This window comes from Clytia hemisphaerica, unplaced genomic scaffold (assembly GCF_902728285.1).
Source record: "Clytia hemisphaerica strain Z4C2 unplaced genomic scaffold, Clytia hemisphaerica genome assembly, whole genome shotgun sequence".
NCBI classification, from domain to species: domain Eukaryota; kingdom Metazoa; phylum Cnidaria; class Hydrozoa; order Leptothecata; family Clytiidae; genus Clytia; species Clytia hemisphaerica.
In genome coordinates, this window is record NW_027104297.1 from 2,631,651 (window position 1) to 2,654,895 (window position 23,245).

The window sequence follows — 23,245 nt, forward strand, 5'->3', positions numbered from 1 at the left end:
TGAAAATGTGATTTTTTGGTGTTTTTCAGCATTTTTGAGTGAGTGTGACGGCCGCTGGCCTTTGTTTTGATATGTTTTAATTTTATATTACGTCATTAGTCACTTGGGATTGCGTCTCTCATTGTCTTCAGTGTATTCGATTTTATTGCGTCTTTTGTGTGTCATCTTAGTAATATTTATAATGTATATAATTAGGTCATTAGGGAATTGTAGAATTTTGAGGCGTATGAATTAAATTGTAAACGAATTTTCTACATTTATGTAACAGTAGTAATGTTGTGTATGTGATGTGAAGTCCAATTTTTGGTGTGCTTGTTTTGGTGTCGTGGAAAACTTTTTTAGTTAGTATCTATTTTGGTTTGTATTTAGTCAGTAAACTTTTATTTCTATCCTATCTATGTTCTAATGTGTTTGCTTGTATAGCCCTAGGTTAAGATAGCTTTAGGATAAAGTTTTTCGTTTGTACATATTCTAAGAGTTTGTATTTTTTGTGTTTTAGCGTTTGGAATAGCAATCCAATCAGTGAAAATTATCGCACACCTTTCGTATCCTCCCAACGTCCCCTGTGGCCGTTACAGTAAAAAAGTTATCACCATATCGTATGCTTCGCATTGCTATCTCAACCGTTTCGTTTCGATTCTCGTTTCTTACCGATTCTCGTATCGTATCGAATCTCGTATCTAATTTCGTATTTAACCAGTTTGCAAAAACTGGTCTCGTATCTCGTATCCAATCGAATCTCTATTGACTCGATTTCGTATCGTATTTAGTCGATTCCGGCCAAATCGACCTCGTATCCTCAAAATCATCAAATGTTGTTTTGATTTGAACTCGTATCGATCTAATCGAATTTCATCGATTCTATCGAATCCAATCGAATTTTATCGATCTAATCGAATTCAATCGAATTTTATCGATTTCATCGAATTCAATCGATTTCATCGAAATTTATCGATTTCATCGAATCCAATCGAATTAATCGAATCGAACCGATTTTCATGTCTCATCGATTCATATCGTTTTATCAAAAAATCGACTCGTGTACAGTCGCTTTGAATCGAATTTATCGAATCCAATCGTGTTATCGATTTCTGTTCGCAATCGTATCGCACATATCGTTATCGCTATTTTATCGTTTTACATCCAGCCAGTTTTCTACCGTGTTCATTCACTCGCATTTCAATGGCGTCTAAACGCGCGGGCCGCGGCGTGCAGCACCGCCCAGTAACACGTGGTATATTGACACAGCACGCCCTTTGGCAAGAAGATCGCTTGAAACTCCAGAAAATCGTTAAAGAAAAGATTGCTAAAGTAAAGGCTATGTTAGAGATCAATTCAGAAGATGTCGAAGAAGGTTATGCAGAGTTAGAAAGATATTTCAAACAGTTGCTAGTGGCTCACACAAAATGTCAGATGTTGTTAGAACATGACGAACCGAAGTATTCTGACTTGGTCGAAAAGCTAGACAAATCAGTTCATCTTATCAAGAGAAGAATCATTGAAAGATCGTTGAATGGATCTGTTGGTCCCAGTAGTCAAGAACCAAGAACTCCACAGAACTCCACAGAACTTAGAACTCAACAAGAACAAGTCGAATCAAGAAAGCTAGAATCTGAGGCAGGTGCTATCAAGAACGCTCATCTGATGGAGTTAGCCAGACTCAAACAGCTAAAGTTAGAGCAACAGTATATCACGAAAAAGAGGCAAGCTCAAATCGAGGCAGAATTGATCGATAATGAACTCCAAATTGCCATTGCTCAGTCGAAGCTAGAAGTATTCTCCAAAACAGATCCATTAGTAGACATACCTTACGACATTCCATCAAATGAAAGCTATGTCAATGATTATGTTGCCAAGCACAGTACTCCTGCTGTCGATGCTCCAATCAAGGTGCCACACCCTCCATCTCTGCCAAAATCTTACGCTGTTTCTTCTGCCAGTCTATCTTTCAGAAGACGATTGTCACCACTGAATAATGATGCTTTGTCTGTAGCTCCATCTCAGAGTATCTCCGTCGCTCCACCTCTTCCAGTTTCTGGGTACACCCAAGGAAACCTGCCACGCCCTCAGGCTGCTTCAAACGACTTGTTAAATCACCCAATCAATTTATCAAAAAGGGCGTATACCATTCGAAACAATCCACAGAGTTCTTCTTCTTCACTTGCTGTGGCTGAGACCTCACCTCGTCATTCACCACAACGACCGGTGGACCAGACTTATGACCTGTTTTCACAGATGATGGGTTATCTTCAAGCCCCAGATGCTGATATCAGTCCATTCTATGGAAACCCCTTGAACTTCGAATTCTTCATGGCTTCTTTCCATGAGGCTGTCGAACGGAAAATTAGAGATCCAAAAGGCTGTCTTACAAGACTTCTCCGTTATCTGAAAGGTGAACCACACGAACTCGTTCAAGGATGCATTCATATGGCTTCAGATCAAGGATTCAAATATGCCAAGGAATTGCTGAAAAAACGTTATGGAGACCCATACAGAGTGTACAGCGAGTACATGAAAGAACTCAAAGAATGGCCAAAGATCAAACCAAATGACGCCCAAGCCTTCAGGAAATTTCATTCGTTTCTGATCAAATTCAAGTCAACTACAGATTGTCACAAGTCGTCAAGATCGAACAGTCCAGAAGTGCTTCAAACCCTCAGTAAAAAGATACCATCTTACCTGCAAAACCGTTGGGGAAAGATTGTTCTGAAGGTACGTAAAGTCGGTGGCGAAGCTACATTGGAACATTTCATTCAACTCATCGAAGATGAAGTTACGTTGGTGAATGACCCATTGTTTTCTCATGGTGCATTGAGTGACCCAAAGTCAAAGCCGGAGAAGAAAGGACCTTTCGTGAAGACTGGACTCAACAAAGTACCTCCTTCTGACAACAGACGTAAACTTAAGTGCATATTATGTGATCAAAATCATGACTTGGATGATTGTGCCAATTTCATCAAGCTACCTCCAAAGGATCGCCATGACTACGTATTCAACAAGCGACTCTGTTATTGCTGCTTGAAGCCAACAAGCAGTAAACACACAGCAAAGACATGCAACCGAAAGAAGAAGTGCACATCTTGTGAAGAGCTGCACCCAACAAGTCTACATGACTACTATGTCCCGCCAACGAAAACAGGACGTATTGCTTCTAATCTCGACGACTCGATTGGATTATGTGTCGTACCAGTCAGGCTGTTTCACAAAGACAGTCCAAATTTCGTAAAAACCTTTGCTCTTTTGGATAATGGGAGTCAAGGGACGTTTATCAACACTGATTTTCTACAAGAAATCGATGCTAGTAGTACCACCACTTCATTATCCATCAAGACAATTCATGGCGAGAAAACAGAAAGATGCAGGGCTGTCGATGACTTAGTGGTTTCACCTGTTCATGATGATTCCATCCGTATTCACCTCCCTCGTACATACAGTCAATCAGACTTGCCCGTTGACGATGAAGATGTACCAACAAAGGAAAGATTGATCCAGTGGAAGTACCTACAGCCAATTTCAAGTTTCCTTCCTTCTTCAAGTCAACACATCAAAGTTGGGCTTTTGATCGGAAGCAATTGCCCTCAAGCCCTTGAACCATTGGAAACCATTGCTAGTCAAAAGAATGGTCCATTCGCATATCGAACAAGATTGGGATGGTGTGTTTCAGGACCAATCAATTCCTCCAATTCGAGCTCGAATACACAAAGATTATCAGTCAATCGAACCGGTAGGCCTACCGAAAAATCGTTTTCGTGTTTTCGTAACCAAACAAAAGTCAAGGAGGTTGATCTTAAAGAAATGCTACTCACTATGTACAGACACGACTTCAATGAAGCTCCATCTTCTGGCCTTGCAAGTAATGATGAAAAGCAGACGTGTTTTTCCCAGAACGACAAGAAGTTTATGAAGATGATGCAAGAAGAAAGCAAGTTCGTAGATGGTCAGTATGTGTTACCATTACCATTTCGAGACCGAAACACTAATGTTCCAAACAATCGTGGTCAAGCTGTTAAAAGAGCCATTTACCTCAAGAAGAAATTGACAGCTAATGACAAATTCTTCACAGATTACCAAGCCTTCATGAAGACCATCATCGATAAAGGCTATGCAGTACCATGTCAAACTGAACCTAATGATGGTAAGACTTGGTACATCCCACACCATGGGGTTTACCACCCCAGGAAACCTGACAAGATTCGTGTCGTGTTCGACTGTAGTGCCAAATTCAAAGACATATCTCTAAACTCGATGCTGCTACAGGGTCCTGATCTCACAAATCAACTTGTTGGCGTACTGTCCAGATTCAGAAAAGAGCCAGTTGGATTTTTCGGAGACATCGAGAAGATGTTCTACAGAGTCAAAGTTCCTGATGATCAACAGGACTTCTTGAGATTCCTTTGGTGGAAAGATGGAGACTTGAACTCAGAACTGAAGGAGTACAGGTTGACTGTTCATCTACAAGGTGCAATTTCATCTCCAAGTTGTGCCAACTTTGCTCTTCGAAAGACTGCAGACGACAATTCAGAAAAATACGACCCAGAAGTAACATCGATTCTGAAAGAAAGCTTCTATGTGGATGATCTACTGAAATCCACGACCACTGAGGAGAAAGCAAAACAGCTATTATGGGATACCAAAGCACTTTGCAATGATGGTGGATTCAATCTTGTGCAACTTGGATCTACCTCAAGAGCAATCATTGATACAATTCCAGTTGAAGACAGAATGAAAGGAATCAAAAACCTCGACTCATCCACATCAACCTTGCCAATAGAAAGAGTGTTGGGTGTGTCTTGGTGCATCCAAAACGACGAGTTCAACTTCAGAATTGTTCTCAAAGACAAACCATTAACAAGGCGTGGTATATTGTCATCAGTAAGCTCAATCTACGATCCACTTGGATTTGCAGCACCTGTCATGCTGCTCATCAAACGCTTACTTCAAAAGCTCATCAAAGACGACAAAAGCTGGGATGACCAAATCTCTGGCGAAGAGCGTGCCATATGGGAGAAATGGAGATTGCAGCTTCCCAGTCTAGAAAACGTAACCATCAAACGATGCTTCAAGCCTGAAAACTTTGGCAAAGTCGTCAAAGCAACTGCCCACCACTTCTCTGACGGATCAACCATTGGTTATGGCCAATGCAGTTATCTGCAGCTGACAGATGATAAAGAGCAAATCTCAACAAGTTTCCTGATGGGAAAATCACGTGTTGCACCCCTAAAACAGATTACAGTTCCTAGAATGGAATTGACAGCCGCTGTAACGTCTATCAAAGTTTCTAACCTGCTCAACCAAGAACTGAAGTATGAAAACCTGGAGCATGTGTTTTGGACGGACAGCAAAGTAGTCCTGGGTTACATCAACAACGAAAGCAAATCCTTCCATGTATTCGTCGCAAATCGAATAGAAATAATTCGCGACAACTCAACCAACAAACAATGGAATCATGTCCCAGGCAAAATCAATAGTAGTGATATTGGTTCAAGAGGAATCGAGGCATCAAAACTCAATGAAAGTAGATGGCTTCAAGGCCCTGAATTCCTCCAGAAACCCTACAAAACTGAAACTGAAGCCGCAATCTATGACGTTTCACCTGATGATCCAGAGGTGAAAACAAAGAAGAAAGTCTTGATGATCAAAGGTCACAGTGAGCAAACGAGCTTCATCAATCATCTCATTTCACAGACAAATAACTGGTGGAAGCTGAAAAGAGTTATTGCAAGAATAATGATATGGAGATCAAAACAGTCTAATTACACCCAAATCACCTTAGACGACATGCAAGCAGCAGAAGTAACAGTCATCAAGCTGATACAACAGAATTCATTCCATAAAGACATCTCTTCTCTGACAAACAAAGAGGAGAAGTACACTGGTCAGCTATCTTCATTGAACCCATTCGTCGACGACAATGGTTTACTTCGAGTTGGAGGTCGTCTTCGAAAATCAAACCTCAACCCAGAATGTAAGAACCCTATTATCTTACCAAAGAAACATGCATTGTCAAGAATGATTGTCAGTTGGTATCATTCAAAAGTAGCTCACTGTGGAAGAGGAATTACAATGAATGCTGTTCGCACTGCTGGCTATTGGATTGTCAACCTCAACTCACTCACAAGATCAATTATCAAAGATTGTGTCAAGTGTCGTCGCAACAGAGGAAAGTGTTCCACACAACTGATGGCAGACCTACCTACAGAAAGAACAGAAGAAGTCCCTCCATTCACCTACGTTGGGGTCGATATGTTCGGCCCATTTCAAGTCAAAGAACGAAGATCCACTTTAAAGAAGTTCGTCGCCCTTTTCACTTGCTTAAACACACGAGCAGTTCATCTAGAGAGCTCCGGTCATATGGACACTGATCACTTCATCATGATGCTGAGACGCTTCATTGGTCGCAGAGGTCAAGTTCGACTGCTTCGCTCCGACAACGGCACCAACTTCGTCGGCTGCGACAACGAAATGAAACGAGCAATCAATGAAATGGACGACAAGACAATTGAAATCTTCCTCCAACAACAAGGTGGCGAATGGATGGGATGGAAGAGAAATCCCCCCTCATCAAGTCATATGGGAGGCGCTTGGGAGCGCCTCATAAGGTCAGCCCGGTCAATTTTTTCTTCTTTAATTTACAATCATGGGCTGAGTCTTAACAACGAGGCGTTTCTCACTCTTCTAGTTGAAATTGAGGCTATCATCAACTCTAGACCTTTGACAGACACTTTGTCTGATGATAGTGAACTGCCACTATCACCAATTAATCTTTTAACAATGAAAAGCAGGGTAGTTCTCCCGCCACCAGGAAACTACTCTGCCAACGATCTCTATTCCAGGAGACGCTGGCGACGAGTACAACACATCGCCAATGAATTCTGGAGCAGATGGAGAAAAGAGTATCTGCAAACGTTGCAACGACGATCAAAATGGCAACACAAGATCCGAAACTTTTCAATCGGCGACGTTGTCCTACTGAAAGAAACCAATTTTCGAAACGATTGGCAGTTAGCAAGGATTACTGAGGTGTTCAAAGATGAAAAAACGTCGTCCGCAGTTGTCAAATTCGAACGCAACGTGGCCTGTTCAACAGGCCAATCCACAAACTCGTTTTACTCGTCCAGGCTGATCGGACAAGCGTCGAGTCCGAATAAAACGTTCGCTCCTGTGCTGTGTTCCTGCTGGGGCCGCCGGTGAGGCCGAAGACCTTTCCTGTGCTGTGTTCCTGTTGGGGCCGCCGGTGAGGCCGAAGTCCTTTCCTGTGCTGAGTTCCTGCTGGGGCCGCCGGTGAGGCCGAAGATCGTTTTAATGGTTGTATGTTGTAGTATGTTGTGTTATGATAGTGATACGATACTTTTATATCACGAACTGAATTTGGTATGTTGATTCCCCGCCGAGGATGCTCAATAAGAGAAAAGATGAACTTTTCTGGGGAGCCATGTGACGGCCGCTGGCCTTTGTTTTGATATGTTTTAATTTTATATTACGTCATTAGTCACTTGGGATTGCGTCTCTCATTGTCTTCAGTGTATTCGATTTTATTGCGTCTTTTTGTGTGTCATCTTAGTAATATTTATAATGTATATAATTAGGTCATTAGGGAATTGTAGAATTTTGAGGCGTATGAATTAAATTGTAAACGAATCTTCTACTTTTATGTAACAGTAGTAATGTTGTGTATGTGATGTGAAGTCCAATTTGTGGTGTGCTTGTTTTGGTGTCGTGGAAAACTTTTTTAGTTAGTATCTATTTTGGTTTGTATTTAGTCAGTAAACTTTTATTTCTATCCTATCTATGTTCTAATGTGTTTGCTTGTATAGCCCTAGGTTAAGATAGGTTTAGGATAAAGTTTTTCGTTTGTACATATTCTAAGAGTTTGTATTTTTTGTGTTTTAGCGTTTGGAATAGCAATCCAATCAGTGAAAATTATCGCACACCTTTCGTATCCTCCCAACGTCCCCTGTGGCCGTTACATGCTGCTAACGCAGGATAATATTAAAAGTCAAACCCCCCCTGATAAAAATAGGGTTGACTGACCTTTTGGAAATGCCCATGCTAGCTGAACCTTTTGGACCTACCCCGGTGGGGTGAAGGTCCTATAAATTCACCTCCGTCCGTCCGTCCGTCCGTTCGTTACCAGCTTTTCTCGAGATTGAATCATAGGAATCATTTGATTTTTGGTACAAAGGTGCAAAACGGTAGTGGCCAAAATGTGAGGGAGCCCGATTTTCTAAAAAAAAATTTTTGGGCAAATTTGGGCCAAAAAACGGCTAAAAAACGGGGTTTTTGGACTTTGTGAAAAATTGGATCATTAAATTTTTTTGAGTTTTTGCATGAAAGTAGGGTACCATCATAGGTAAAAGATGGCTAAAGCAGATTTTTGCAAAAAAATTTATTTGGCTTAAAAAAAAACGCATGTTTATCTATAAGAATCACTATTAATAAGCGTACATCAATGTTCTTAGTCAAATTACTCAATTTCTTTATGAGATAGAAGTTTTTTTTGCTCATGAGGGCTTACTTTTGAAGAATATGTGTGTTTAGACATGAAATTTTGGTTGCTTGGCGTGTTTTTATAGAAAAACTGGCCAAGTTCAATATTTCTTTATAAGCACATTATCAATTACCTAGGTATTAGCTTTTCTCGAGATTGGCTCTTTCATTCTTTATGATTTTTTGCACAAAGATGCATAACTATACACCCTCGAATGTGACTGAGCCCGATTTTCGAAAAAAAATGTTTTTGGGCAAATTTGGGCCCAAAAAACGGCTAAAAAAAGGGTTTTTTGGACTTTGTGAAATATTGGATCGTTGTTTTTTTCTGATTTTTTGCATGGAAGTAGGTAAAAGATGGGTCAAGCAGATTTTTGTAAAAAAACTTTTCAGCTCAAAAAACGCATCTTTATCTATAAGAATCACTACTAATAAGCATACATCAATGTTCTTAGCCAAATTACTCAATTTTTTGATGAGATACTGTAGATGTTTTTTTATGCTCACGAAGTCTTGAATATGAAAGAATATTTCAAGGGCATGAAATTTTGGTTTCTAAACGTTTTTTTTTATAAGAAACAAACGACTAATTTTAATAAATCGTCACTATTTGTGTTCTGAATGATTGTTTAACGTTCATTCTCACGTAGATATCAATTATATATGTGTTAAATGCATAACCAGGTAGGTCCATAAAAGTATCACTTGTTTATTTTTGTTAAGACCATATCATCATTTTTAAAAGTATGAAGGTACTAATACCGGGTGCGTCAGAAAAAACTTTGGACGTTTGGTGAGCCACTGGGACCGAGCAAAGTCTTTTTGAAACTCAAAACCACTATTATTAGAAAGAAGATAGTCTAACTTAAATTTTGAGGTATCATTCATTAAATTTGAAACAAAACTTTTTGAGATATTGCTATTTGAAGCTCAAAATTACTTATCAAGAGCAAAAATGCATCAAGAACAGGTAATTAAATTTGTTCTCTTTTTTTCTATCTCTCTCTTTCTCTTTTGTTCTGATGTGCACGTTTTTAACGATGTCATTAATGTTTCCACTGGGTAATAAAACATACCAGAGCGGGAATTTGTAAAACAACAATTAAAAATTTTATTTTGGCGAATTTTTGAGAGAATCTATCTGTGAAGAGTGTGATGTTTGGAAAAAAATCTCTCTTTCTCAAAATGCCGCGTCTCACTAAAGATCAGAGAGTTTGGGTTTGCCTTGAGTTCGCCAGAGTTAACATACCGCGACAAAACTGTCTATTGTCACAACATTTTAATTACCCATTTTTGACGTTTTTTTACACTTTTCGAAAAGTGAATTTTAACTTCAAAAGCTTATAACTTGAGAAATACTTTACCCAACTTAAAAAGCTATACCTCAAAATTTAAGTTAGACTATCCTCTTTCTAATAAAAGTGGTTTTGAGTTTCAAAAAGACTTTGCTCGGTCCCAGTGGCTCACCAAACGTCCAAAGTTTTTTCTGACGCACCCGGTATTTACTGTATACTAATTTTCTATCAAGCCAACGTTCTATTACATAGTTATTGGGGATACACATTGACATGCAGTTTTGAAATAGTCATATTATAGAGTTCCCTCTTGTTCAGGAAATAATTTTAATAGGCAAACAATACCTTGAATTCAACCTTTAAAAAATCTTTATTTAAACTTAAGAATTTTTTCATAGGTTACTGGACCAAAAAATGGCCAACTAATGGACTAACATACGCTAATAAAACCAAGAAAGAGAAAATAACTCACACTGAAAGCAAAGGTTTGATACAATTTTTATTACGAAATTTTAAAGCCTGTCTCAAAATAATCGGCAGTGGAGACAAAATAACTAACCCTAACCCAAACCAAGGTTTTATACAACTTTTATATCCTTCGAAATTTTTAGTCCGGGAACTTAAGGATATTTCTTGAAAAATATTTTAAAACGAATGAATTCTTTGACACACCTATAGCAATACATGTGGTCTAAACAGTCAAGACGTATAATTTATTCATTGTCTCTTGTTCAGGGGGTAAAGTTTCTAAAATTTCAAATCTGCAAATCCAATGCTTAGAATCCTCCTTCCAAGAATTTATTGCCTGAGAGTGTTCTGATTGACGTCATAGAAATTATTCTCAACTTCAGTTGAGCTACAATCTGACAATGTCTGTGTGTGTGTCTGTGTGTCTGTGTGTGTGTCTGTCTGTCTGTCACAAAAACTTTAGGGCAGCCTGGAGACTTCAAAAATGCTTGGATTTGGCTGAAATTTGGCACACTTGTTCCTTGGGTGAATATCTGGGGGTGTTTTTTTCATTTTTTGAAAATTTTGATTTTTGGGGCCTGGGGACGAGTTTTTCGCCAAAACGAGGCTAAAACTTTGGGGCAGGCTGGAGACTTCAAAAATGGTCAGATTGGGCTGAAATTTGGCACACTTGTTCCTTGGGTGAATATCTGGGGGTATTTTTTTCATTTTTCAAAATTTTTGATTTTTGGGGCCTGGGGACGAGTTTTCGCCAAAACGAGGCTAAAACTTTGGGGCAGCCTGGAGACTTAAAAAATTGTTCGATTTGGCTGAAATTTTGCACACTTGTTCCTTGGGTGAATATCTGGGGGTGTTTTTTTCATTTTTCAAAATTTTTGATTTTTGGGGCCTGGGGACGAGTTTTTCGCCAAAACGAGGCTAAAATTTTGGGGCAGCCTGGAGACTTCAAAAATTGTTCGATCTGGCTGAAATTTTGCACACTTGTTCCTTGGGTGAATATCTGGGGGAGTTTTTTTCATTTTTCAAAAATTTTGATTTTCAGGGCCTGGGGACGAGTTTTTCGCCAAAACGAGGCTAAAATTTTGGGGCAGCCTGGAGACTTCAAAAATTGTTCGATCTGGCTGAAATTTTGCACACTTGTTCCTTGGGTGAATATCTGGGGGTGCTTTTTGCATTTTTCAAAAATTTAGATTTTTGGGGCCTGGGGACGAGTTTTTTACCAAAACGAGGCTAAAGCTTTGAAGCAGCCTACAGCCCTCCAAAATGGTCGGATTTGGTTGAAATTTGGCACACTTGTTCATTGGGTAAATATCTGGTGGTCTACAATTGGGCCTATGAATAATTTGAAGCCACTGAAGTTGAGCCCAGTGCGTTGCGCACGTTCGACTATGTCTTAATTGGCGACTGGTTAAAATTTGGGGGTGTTATAAAATCACCCAATATCTATAAGAATGCCTAACATAATAGTGTTAAATTAAGAGAGCTCTCCAGCTTTATGGTTTGCAGCAACACTATAAACATATCTTCGTTCAAGATCACACCACCGGTCTTGCAGAGGTGGGGGCAAAATGAGCAAAGATCTTCATAGAGCTTGTTTTTAGTTTTGTCAGAACGTTTTTAAGACATACTTGTTTGAATCTAATTCTAAATGTTTTGAAACTTTGAAATTTTGGACACACCTTATTTGGGAATTTAGAGCACACTTCGCATTCCTTCAATGTGGCAAATTGATAGTTCTTTGAAATTAATGTTTTCACTATGGAATTTCTCTAAAGCCAACAGTCTAAATTAAGAATTCTGAAAATGTCTTCTTAGAAGTCTATTAGTTTAAAATTGCTGACTGATTGTTGCAAAGTTCTGTGTGCAAAATATTATACGTCGGTTAGCAATTTATTGCAACTTTCATGTCTGGTTTCCACTGGAATCCTTTAACACTTGCATTTTTATTTTGAGTGACAAAACATCTGATGTCGGACGCGGCAATTTAAGCTTGAAACTTCACTTCAAAACTTGCCCTATTGATATAATAAAAAAAATGAGAATCACATAGCTGTTAGTCCTTGATTAGGAGATGCATATGTATTTTGTTGAACAAGCTTAGCTTTGCTCCAGCGGCTTTTATGCATAATGTATTATACTCTTGAGTAGAAACCAGCTGAAATCAAGTGGAAAAACAACCAATTTTTCTAGGAATTGAATTGCCGAGAAGTTTGCTACTCGTCCGAACAGGATAACACTTCGTAAATAACATCAAATTCTTTTACTTTTACATGTTCACAGAATGCACTTAATTCTGCTGCGATACTGATTAATTGGAAAATAGACGAAGAGAGGTATTTTTTGTGAATAAGAACTTTTCATTTCCACAAAGTACTTCGCTTTTTATCTGCTTCATTCAAGCCAAATAACACGTTAGATACCATCGAGATCTTCTGGCTAAGAAAATCATTAAAACACAATTTAAATTCAATTATCAAACAAACCACAAAGCAAGAAGTCAGTGGGATCAAAATTACTTTTTTAAATTGCTTATAACTAAAAACAATATCGTTGTTTAGAAAAATCTAGAAACGGAAAATCACACACTCACAAAGATTGCATAGTCATTGGCCACCCACTGATTTCAAAGAACTCAATTGTAATCTTTTACAAACTGATCTGCTGACCTGATCCGACGATATTAACAAACACTCTAAGAGTTGGAAACCTTTCAAGGAGGCGGGGCGGAATTATATCTCCACGGTATCACTGAAAAAATACGTCATTCGGTTTCAAAAATAACTTATCCTGATAGTTTATTCTTATATGTTTTATTCACTGACAGTTCTTGCTAAAAAACACATTGAATTTTCCATTCAAACTACCGAAATGCCACCATATTGATATCTCCCCTACCCCCATCCAAAAAACAAAAAAAAAAAAGTGGGGGCGAGGGGGTACTAAAATGCGAATTTATTGCATTACCTTGGACGGCAGTGAGAATTTTACATAAAATTTCAATGAAGATCTCAGTTCATATTTTGGGACACACTGGTAAAGTTTCAAGTCGACTTTATCTTTCAAGTTTCCATAATCTCCTAAAGGACATCTATATATTAATAGCCGCAGTCTGTATGTCTGTTTTCTGTGTGTAACTTTTCTCAGGTAAGTTATGGTATGTCTCAAAAACATGAAAATTACCATAATTTTTGAAGACCATTAGCCGGCAGAAAATGAGCAAACCAATGATTTGATACGAAGGGTACCATGACGAAGTTTCCCTGTAGGGGTGTTACCTAATTGTTTACGCCCTAATTTTTACGAAAACAAAAACTTGTTTTTTAGATAACTCCACAGTTTGGGGCTGCTAAAGGTAGAAACATGAAATTTGGACTGAAGTTGCACATCATTGAAAGGATCATTTTGCAAAAAAGAATTTTCGGCTGTCATCAGCAGAAATTTTGCAAAAAAGTGTAAAATATTTTTTCAATTTTAAATGCAAGCTTCAAAAAAGAATATTTTCCAGGCTATTTCCACCATTTACTATGGGGTTGTGATAAAAACTGACCAAAATATGACAATTTGTAATTGAGAGTCAATCTGTAAAAAATACAAAGGCTGATTTCCGTAACCCCGGTAGCTTGCACCCCCTGAGAAATAAGACATACGGAAAAAGGTATAAAAATATACTCGAACGAATTTTGGCGGCATTCTCGTAACCAGACGAACCCTAAAGTTACGTGGCGAATTGTAAGGAAGTGCAAACCGTTCAACAGAAGTAGCATTAAATGTGATCTTTGTTTGAACGAAAAATTTGAAATCTCTTTGCGTAAAGACAACTTACAGAATTCTAGATCTGAACTTATCTCAAAATGCCGGCACATAAATCTTATTCTTAGCCTGAGCAGTTCCTTAACAATTCCTTATTTTTTGGACTACTTTCAGCCTCGAGTTCCTTATAAACGTGTTCCTTATAAAAAAAAAACGTGTATTATGATATGCACCCTTGCAATGTCTTCACGCGTCGCATTGCGTAACATTACGTAATGCGTTCTTGCCGCCATGTTGGGTTGAATAAAAAATCCGCGGGAAAATATTTATTTTCCATCAAAACAAACGGTAAGGTGTATGTAGTGGGGTGGACGAGTGGTTAAGGATGTTGCTTTTCAGTTCAGTGGTGTTGTTATTAGACGTTCGAGTTCCATGAAAATCCTTTAATATAAGTTTATTCTCTTTGATTTCTGTCAGATGTTAAATTTGTTTCTTGTGAACCTTCCATCTTTACTGTATTAAAAAGTTGACAACTTATGAATTAAGTCGTACTTGTGTTACATACTCTTTTAGAACTTAAGGTTCGGGTCCCAAGAAGATCTGATTATGTTTATCTTTTTACTTTTTTTTTTTAATAAACGTAGAATTTTGTTCTGATAGTTATTTCTAATCAACTGATGAATGCATAAGCAAGAAACTTATCGAGAAGAAATGCACCGTTTCTTAATCTTTATGAAAAAGGTATACATATATTTTGGGGTGCAACGATTCAAAGAAAAATTGAAATTCCACTACATTTTTACCAAAATGGTTTAAAATAGTATATTGCATTTGGAAAGAATCTTTAGTCGACAACAAAGAACCATTTGGCTCATTCTTGTATTTTTAATGCTTATTAGGAGACTATTGGAGGCTTATTTGGGGGGTGTTACCAGTTAGACAGTTACCAGGGGTCAGAACATATCGGGGTTTTAACCCTTTCCGTGCGCAACGGGGAAAAAAAGGCAAAAAAAATTTTCGAGGCGATGCAGTTGTTTTCGGCGGAAGAAAATGAAAAAAGTATTTTGAGCAGCCGATGGCATGTATATTGTCCTCACTAGTTCTAAGCCGCCAGGCCCAGTGTCGAATATACTTGACATGGGAAGGGAAAGGGTTAAAGATAGTGGAAGTTCTAAGTAAGATTTTGTTTTCTGATTAGATTTTTCTTAAATAATTGAATTTGTAAAAAGTAAAAGAACTGAACAAAAATTTAATTACAATAAATTAAAATGAAATAATAATACATGATTTAAATACAATTATTAGTAAAATTAAGAGTTTTTGTTAGTAAAATAAAAATGTCTATAGGGTAAAAAATATACATTTACTTTCTTCATTGTGAGACTCAACAAAAACACTAGGCGAAATAAGAGATTTCCCCGAGATTTCCAATCCCGGAAATATCTTGAAAATATGATATTTCCATACACTTAATTGTAAATATGGAAATATTACTTTCATATATTTCAATTTCATGATGTTTCCAATTCTGAAATTCATTGAAACATCATATTTTCATACTATTTCCAATTCTTGGAAACAAGTGTACACTCATTACTTTCTTAATCATTTTACTACAATATAGAAACCATGTCAACGCAAATGGTTTAGAGCGGTTTCCACATGGTATCAAAAAGAGTGCACACTTGAAGTGAATGTACTTAGAGTGGACATAAAAATAAAAATGTTAAAATTTAAATCTTTCTTTTCCTAACTAAAGATTTTTGGCTAAAAGACTCAAAAACATGCATTGAACTAGCAAATTGACCTGTCAAAGGGTCTAATAGTCCCTTGTCAAAATGAACTTAGATAATAATCTCAAATAGTGTGCTGCTATGTGATGTTTGTGCTCTCGTAATGTTACTGAAGTATAATTTGGTTTTTGACTTTCGGGTCTGTAGTGCCTTGGTGTTTGTTCTTGCTTTTATTCCTCATATTTAAAAGAATGTCTGGGCACTGGGCACTAGGTATGGGCATGCATACAACACGATGGAATAAATCAACTCTGAGCCATTTGTGATAGTTCAGAAACTGTTGTAAAATGCCATAGATTTTGAAAGATGTATCATGTATATTAGTGGAGGTTGGTTTCATAGAGTTGAAGAATGTGTCGTCGTGGAATCGATGTATCAAACGTTCTTTCTTGAGATCGAGGGATGAAATGTTGACATGATGACAGTAGACAAGTTTCTAAATCAGGAAAAATTGGATGCTGATTAAAATATACTTTTTCAGCCCTTAAAGCTTGAGTAAACTTAGTAATAGAGTAAAATGTCTGAAGTCAATGCATTAACTCCAGTGTCGTAGGAAGCATTTCGATATGAACTTGAAACTAATGTTTTGCCCATGGGGTAGGGGGATTTTGAAGATGGCCTGAAAATGCACTCAAAATACAATTTTATTTGGAGAAATAGAATGATAATTCTGGCCATGAAACCATATCTGTACCAAAGACCTACTTCTCTATTTTTGTCTAATTTATATTTTCTACATTGAGTTCTGATTAAAGATATTAAAGATATGTCACAGATCGTCTTTTCAACGTCCATGGTCAAGTATTATTTGGACCCATGGCTTCGCGTTGACGTACTTTGCCGCATATTAGGAACTAAGAAGGGATAAATTTATGAGTTCGAATAATATTTTTGTTTTTGTAGATAAGTTTGTTTAGGAAAATAGACATGGGCATTTTGTTGTATGTTTTAATTTGTGGTATACTTGAAAAGGAAACTTCGGACGCCTACGAGGAGAGAAATGAAACTAGTGTAACGACTCTATTTCTATAGCTTTTTGTGGTCCAAAATGCGTCACAGTCATAAAAAAACTTTCTATCGATCGTTACATTTAAAGTAAGAAATCTTTTTATGTCTCCTTGTAAAAATTATTTCTTGTAGGAAGAAAAAGAACTTTGACCTTTTCACCTCTATTCAACAACTAGTTTCTTCCTCGCCATTTTAAAATGCAATGAATTTGCAGAAATAATTTTTGAAAAATATTCTAAAAGGTGTCTTCAAAAATGACCCTAATATTTGAAGATTTCTACCAACACTATCATGACATCACGAAGACCCTGTTGTATACCCAGCTGGCACACAACGTTGTTTCAACGTTCATCTAGCGTTATGTGGACGTTGTGAACGTTAAATAAACGTTGAAACAACGTTGTGTGCCAGCTGGGTATAACTCAAAGTCCCGCTGAAAGTATCAATCGCTTCAATTGGGGATTAGCGATGGATACTGTCTAGTAAAGAAAAATACCATCCAATTAAATAGAAACCTCATTTTCATTTCCCTAATTTGATGGATAATGATCCTTTAAAGCGTGGGTCTCCTTGTATACCTTCCAACTTTGGTTTTTGTGATTTAGCTTGTTTACTGAACAGAAAATGCTAAACTATGTGTCAACTTTGGTGTAAACTGTTTCTTTCGAAAATATGTCAAACCACTTTTAGAAAGTGGGAAGTTTCAAATTTTGGTCAATGGCTTTGCAGAGGTGTCAACATAACTGTGGTATTATTGTTTTGTTTTTAGTTTTTTTTTGGGTAATCATGCTCCTAGGAAATCGTTTGATATAAAATTCACTTCATAAGACACTTTGCACCCAAGAAATCAACGCTACACCTTTTTTGTATAAGACCATTCAAAAATTTTGAAGCTTTTTGATGTTCTTTACTTTTTGAGTTTTAAGCCTAAAAATGTTCTTGACATGCTCTTATTTTCATTATTTTGTGAACATTTTTGTCCATTTTCCTAAGAAGTAGGGGTGTTTCAGTGTCCATAAAGCCTTAAAATGTTCTTAACTTGTGCTTAACATCCAATCATTGTGTTCTTGTATAGTTTACTTTGTTCTTATAAAAAAACGTGTATCATAACAATTGATTGCAGATTATTAGAGTTCGATCTAAAAACTTAAATATATCTTGCTAACTCGAACGGGATGCTAAATTTGTTCGAATAACGGAGAAATTTCAATTAAAAAAGTATTTTAGATAAGGATTAGCAGGGACTGAGTATTGGTTCTTTAGTATAATTTCGAATTCACTTTGTACTAACCTTTTTATAATTTTCCAAGAACTGCATATCCATCAATAAGATATTCCGAATGTGAACCAGATCTTTCTTTAATGTTTTATTCGTTTCTTGAAATGATATCGTGTTAAACTCGTTCAAAAATTGAACGAAAATTTGAATATGGATTTCTATAACACTTGAATCCTAGGAAATAAAGGATAGAAAAATGGTTAAGGTACATCATAGCCTTTGAAGTTTACAATATATGCAAATATTCATACTTAAAACACTTCAGGCCTTTTTAGCACAATTATTCCTAAATCAGATCAATTCTCAGACAGTAGTGCTCTCAGAGGAGGTACTAGGAATCGAACAAAGGATCGTGAGAAAAACTTTGATTTAACAGTCAAATTTCTTCACGCGGCTTTTCAAGGTTCTGAAATATACTTTTATGGTTTAAACCCTATAATACTCGGCGTTTACGTATGTGGACATTCAAAGTTTGTGGTTTGTTTTTCATTTGAGGTCTCATAAGAAGTAATTAAGCCTTTGAGCTAAAATCTTTAGCAAAAGTGGACCAAATTAGATCAAAAGGCTGATTTTAAGCCTTAAAGGGTATAAGAATGTAATCAAAAATTGAAAGAAAATCGTCAAATTTAGTTTAATTTAGTTTTTTTTTTCAAATCAGCTCTTATATATGTCCCTTATGTAACACATACTATAGGGTGTCGAAGGTCCAAGGTACTATAGGGTTGAATTACTACTGTCTCATTTGCTATATACAGCGACATTTGGACGACATTTGGACGTTAGATGAACGTTTTAGGACGTTTTGTAGACGTTTTTTTGGACGCTTACCCCTCTTGAATTCATGATGTATTCTTTCAGATCTTTTATCCGCAGACTTTTGATTTCATTTCTGATATTGAAATTAACATCTACACTATTATCACACGGTATTTCCAATTTGTACGTTGTCAAACCAAGTCCAGAGCTTAATGCTTTTCGCCCCTATAAACAATAAAATAATACAATATCACCAATAAGCAACTGCTGGCTGATTATTTAATTGCTCTTTTTTTGGAACCATAGTCTCCATCCAGTAAAGAATGATGATTTAATTCCCCTCTTTGTTAGGACTGCATGAAATAGTTGGAATTGATTAAATCACAGCAATGAAATACTTCCAAAGTTTATCCGGAGTTAATCAGACTCTTAACTCGGACTTAATATCATTTCACAGTTTCCCCAAAGACAAAATAACGAGAGAGCTGCACTCATTTTTATAAGAAAAATGTCAAGACAAATGAACATTAAAAAGAACGATTAAAGTACAATGCCTGAAATGACTGAACTCTAAGCAAATCAAGGGTTGAATTAGTAAAAATACCCTACTAACCTACTCAAGCCTTTCCCAGAAACATGAACAAGACAAGAACAATTTTAGCCTTAAAATGCTTGAAAATAAGAGGTGGTCAGCCTTGAAAATTTACTGGTTCTTATAAAAATCGTGATGTTGCAATTTCCTAGAATTTCGCTTATGTAAATTATTTATAATTTATGCATATCCTTATAAACAAAGTATTACGCTGCGAAAAATAAAAAAGCAAATCACAGTATGTAGGTGTGCCAATTAATTATCTCGGAATGTTGTTGTATACAATGGCCAGTCCGTTGTAGAGAGGGTTTGATAATTGATTTAATTCGATTGACCTTATGACCTCCACATGCATCAAAATATCTCAAACACATTCTTTACTTACATAATGACATGCTAACTTTCTAGCGATTCCTTCTGTCGAGTCCTCAATTCTTTGATGTTCTTGTAACATCACAATCCGAGCTGCGAATTCCAGAAATTTTGTTTGCTCACTTTGACATACTGAGTTGGCTGAGATTGATTGTTGTTTATCGGGTTGACTTAAGTATTCAAGTTGCGGTGTTTCAACTTGTTTGTCTAGCTTTGTGTTGTATTTGGTCGCCAGGTCGTCAATTTGGAGTTCTATTCCCTCCAGTGTAATGAGAACAATTATAGTACACACGCAGGTTAATAGTGCGATGACGATCCCTAAAACAACAAATTAAGAATCATGAGGATTCCGATCTCAAAGAATGGAGGCTTTTTCGGTGATTCTGGAATCTGTGTTTGATGTCAGGGTTGTCTTATAATTTTCTCATTTTTTGGATTTGAAAAATGAAGACGTAAACAGAAGGCTTTAATTCATTTGTGAGTTTGCTCTTCGCTACACGTTTTTTTCACGAACAAACTATATTAGAACATAGGGCTTCGACAGCCAAAATCTTAAGAACATTTTAAGAACATTTCAAGACTTTGCGTACTCTAAAACACCCAATTTCTTAGAAAATTGCTTCGCAAATACTCGCAAAATAGTGAAATTAAGAGGGAGTTGAGAACAGTTTTTTAAGAACAATTTTAGGCTTAAGACTCAAAAAGCTAAGAATCTAAGAACATCCAAAGGGTGCAAATATTTTATATGCTCTCTTAAATCCAGATTTTTTTTTACTTTTTCGAGAATTCCAAAAAACCATTGCTCTTGTCATTCAGAAATTTTTGAAAACCTTTGTTATTATTAATCGGTCGATTGGGTGTAGTTCGATTCACGAAACACGAAAGCATGTATTTAATTGACTAATTAATCAATGCTGACTGAGAAACATCAAAACCAAATCATCGAAAATGAAAATCGAGGAAATGAAAGTGCATGTTATGTTATGTAAAAAAGGAAAAATAATCAGAGATCATAAAAATCCTTGTTTCGGGAAGTGGTCGGTTTTGATAGAGCAATGACCTTAGGAGTGACAAGGTTTTGACCGATTTCGAAGATTTCTTCTCGCCATTTCCTTTTCCTTATTATGACAAATGCAGAATTAAATGTAATGTAAAGCTGTTGGGACGTAGTCCTAATGCTAATATCTTATCTTCAAGGAATTACACGAATGGTGATGAATGAATCTTAGACACCCCCTTCTCACAGACCCACTAGGACCCCTTCCCATTGGAAAAATTAGCCAAAAAATCGTGCCCAGTGTAAAACTATACTCCAATTTTGTCCCCACTGATACCAGGGCATTTTATTGACCAATCATCGCAAAATAATGATAACACGCGATTAACGCTGATAAGAAATACTGATTTATATAGCTAAAAACAAGAACTACTTGTGGCCCCACCCAAAAAAATGTGATCAAATATTCATCTGAACATTTCGAAAAAGAAGGAAATTTTAATTGGGAATTCTGTTTCATTCCAAAAAGAATAGAACTAACAAACCTGTTAAGCATAAATGCAGCGTTGATTTCTTCATTACTGATCCCAAGTAAAAACAAATAATTCACCACAAGAAAAAAAACTCGAATATGGAACTTCTTTACCGATGATACATAAAGTAGCTTCAAGTGGTTTTGAGGTAAACTGTGCTTTGGACCGAGCCTTTTTATAGCTCCCAGCTCGGTCCCACATCCCGCTCTTAACGACGTAATCAATGCCCTGATAAGACACAAATTAGAGGTGTCAGGGGGTCAAGTCCAATTTTAGAAATTTAATTTGAGAGAGTAGAAATTAGAAATAATAAAAATTCGTAGAAATCTAAAGTAACTAACATCTACGTGATGCTACCCTATTAAGAATAAAATGCATTATTGCACCGTGTGGCCTACTTATCTTTGCAGGGCATCTTGCATAAATTATGCATAAAGATGCATACATTAACAAAGCTGACCGACGGAACCATTTAGGTCACTTAGACGACTCAATCTTTAGGAGGGGGTTTAAGCTGTAAGTGGGTATAATCAACTTTAATTAGACTGTTCCTAACTTATAAGATGGAAAATAAAATTTCAAATTCCACATTTAAGTTTTATAATTTAACACAAATAGGACGAAAACATACTTAAAATTCTTTTTCTTTGGTTAGTTTTCATAACTCCCAAACGAAAAGCTTAGAGAATCATAATTTGAAACTGAATTGGCCAAGTATGAATTTCTATAATCAAAGTGACTTTACTATTCTATAAGATTATTCAGCGAGTCCAATGCTGCGTGTTTAACGATGAAAATAATATGATTCTTTCCTGGCAAAAAATTAACCTCATTTTTCAATTGGGACCTAATGATATTTCTGTCAGGTTTTACTAATTCTTCCAATCGAATTTTACAACGGTCCAGCCCAATTCATTTAAATGTTCACATTGTATTCATACCAATCTATTTCGAAATTTTAGGAAAGTGAATGTTTATGGTGAATTGGCTGAAGAAAATGTCTTTATGTGCAAATATTTCTTCCCTTTGAAATTTAATGCTAATGTCATTGGATAAAATTAATTCTCGCCAATTCAATGTGCAAACTGAACTTTAATTACAGCAACTTATAATTGATGACACTGCTGACTCAAGTGAAGAAGACTAGGAGCACTTGACGAGAAAAAACTCCAAAATTCCAAACAAAAAAAACACAACTTTAGGTTAACAAGTATAATTTAAAATGGTAGACCAACATAAGAACATTAGCCGCCCCGCCAAATTTTTATCTCTCAAAAACGACTCGAATCTAGCGTTTTGCGTTAGCTGGCTATGTGCAAAAAAGATGCTAGTTGAAGAAATGAGGATGCTAGAAATATTTTAAGACTGCAATGTTCTTATTTCGATTTTCTTTCACTAAAATGCTATGAAAGTCTGTTGGGGGTAATATCGGGTAGAATTCGGTACTCGAATAATGTATCCACTAAGATCCACTCAGTATTTAGTTCTAATTTTAGCCTAGGGTTTTTACACTCTCCATCTTAGATTTGAACCGCCTCTGAACCGCTACTGATTCGGTTTGGGGGCGGGCTGTACCTTTTAAATTTCTCGGAAGTTTTTTAAACTTGTGACCCCTTCACCATGCTTGTTACCATCGGTATTTACGGAAATTAGGTTAAATGCATAATGATGACGATGTGGCATGTTATTAATACCTACCACATCGACTTAATTACCCTGCTTTAAAGTCTTCTGTGGCACATCCAACACTTCTGAATTACGTAGGAAGCTGAGAAATCGTTTAGACCACTCTGTCTCGACCAGGGTCAAATCATGGACCTACTTGTCTCGATCATGGTGATTTTAAAGAACATTTTTATATTCGTAGGTTTTTCTTGGATGAGGAGGGAGGGGGTGTTTAGATGTTTAAATCAAG

General features: G+C 36.7%; 2 protein-coding genes across 2 annotated transcripts; one reads left to right on the forward strand and one right to left on the reverse strand.

Moving 5' to 3' along the window:
* The first annotated feature begins 47 nt into the window (after positions 1–47).
* Positions 48–7,191, forward strand: LOC136817237 (uncharacterized). The gene is made up of 2 exons (XM_067073573.1): positions 48–341; positions 500–7,191. The coding sequence occupies exon 2, from the start codon at positions 1,183–1,185 to the stop codon at positions 7,189–7,191; it is 6,009 nt and encodes a 2,002-aa protein (XP_066929674.1). The 5' UTR covers positions 48–341; positions 500–1,182.
* Positions 7,192–15,190: 7,999 nt separating this feature from the next.
* LOC136817224 (uncharacterized) lies at positions 15,191–21,510 on the reverse strand. Its single transcript, XM_067073562.1, has 5 exons — positions 21,343–21,510; positions 19,814–20,118; positions 18,909–19,061; positions 18,093–18,254; positions 15,191–16,229 (listed from the first exon to the last, which is right to left on the reverse strand). The coding sequence occupies exons 1-5, from the start codon at positions 21,374–21,376 to the stop codon at positions 15,900–15,902; spliced, it is 984 nt and encodes a 327-aa protein (XP_066929663.1). The 5' UTR covers positions 21,377–21,510; the 3' UTR covers positions 15,191–15,899.
* Between the last annotated feature and the right edge of the window lie 1,735 nt (positions 21,511–23,245).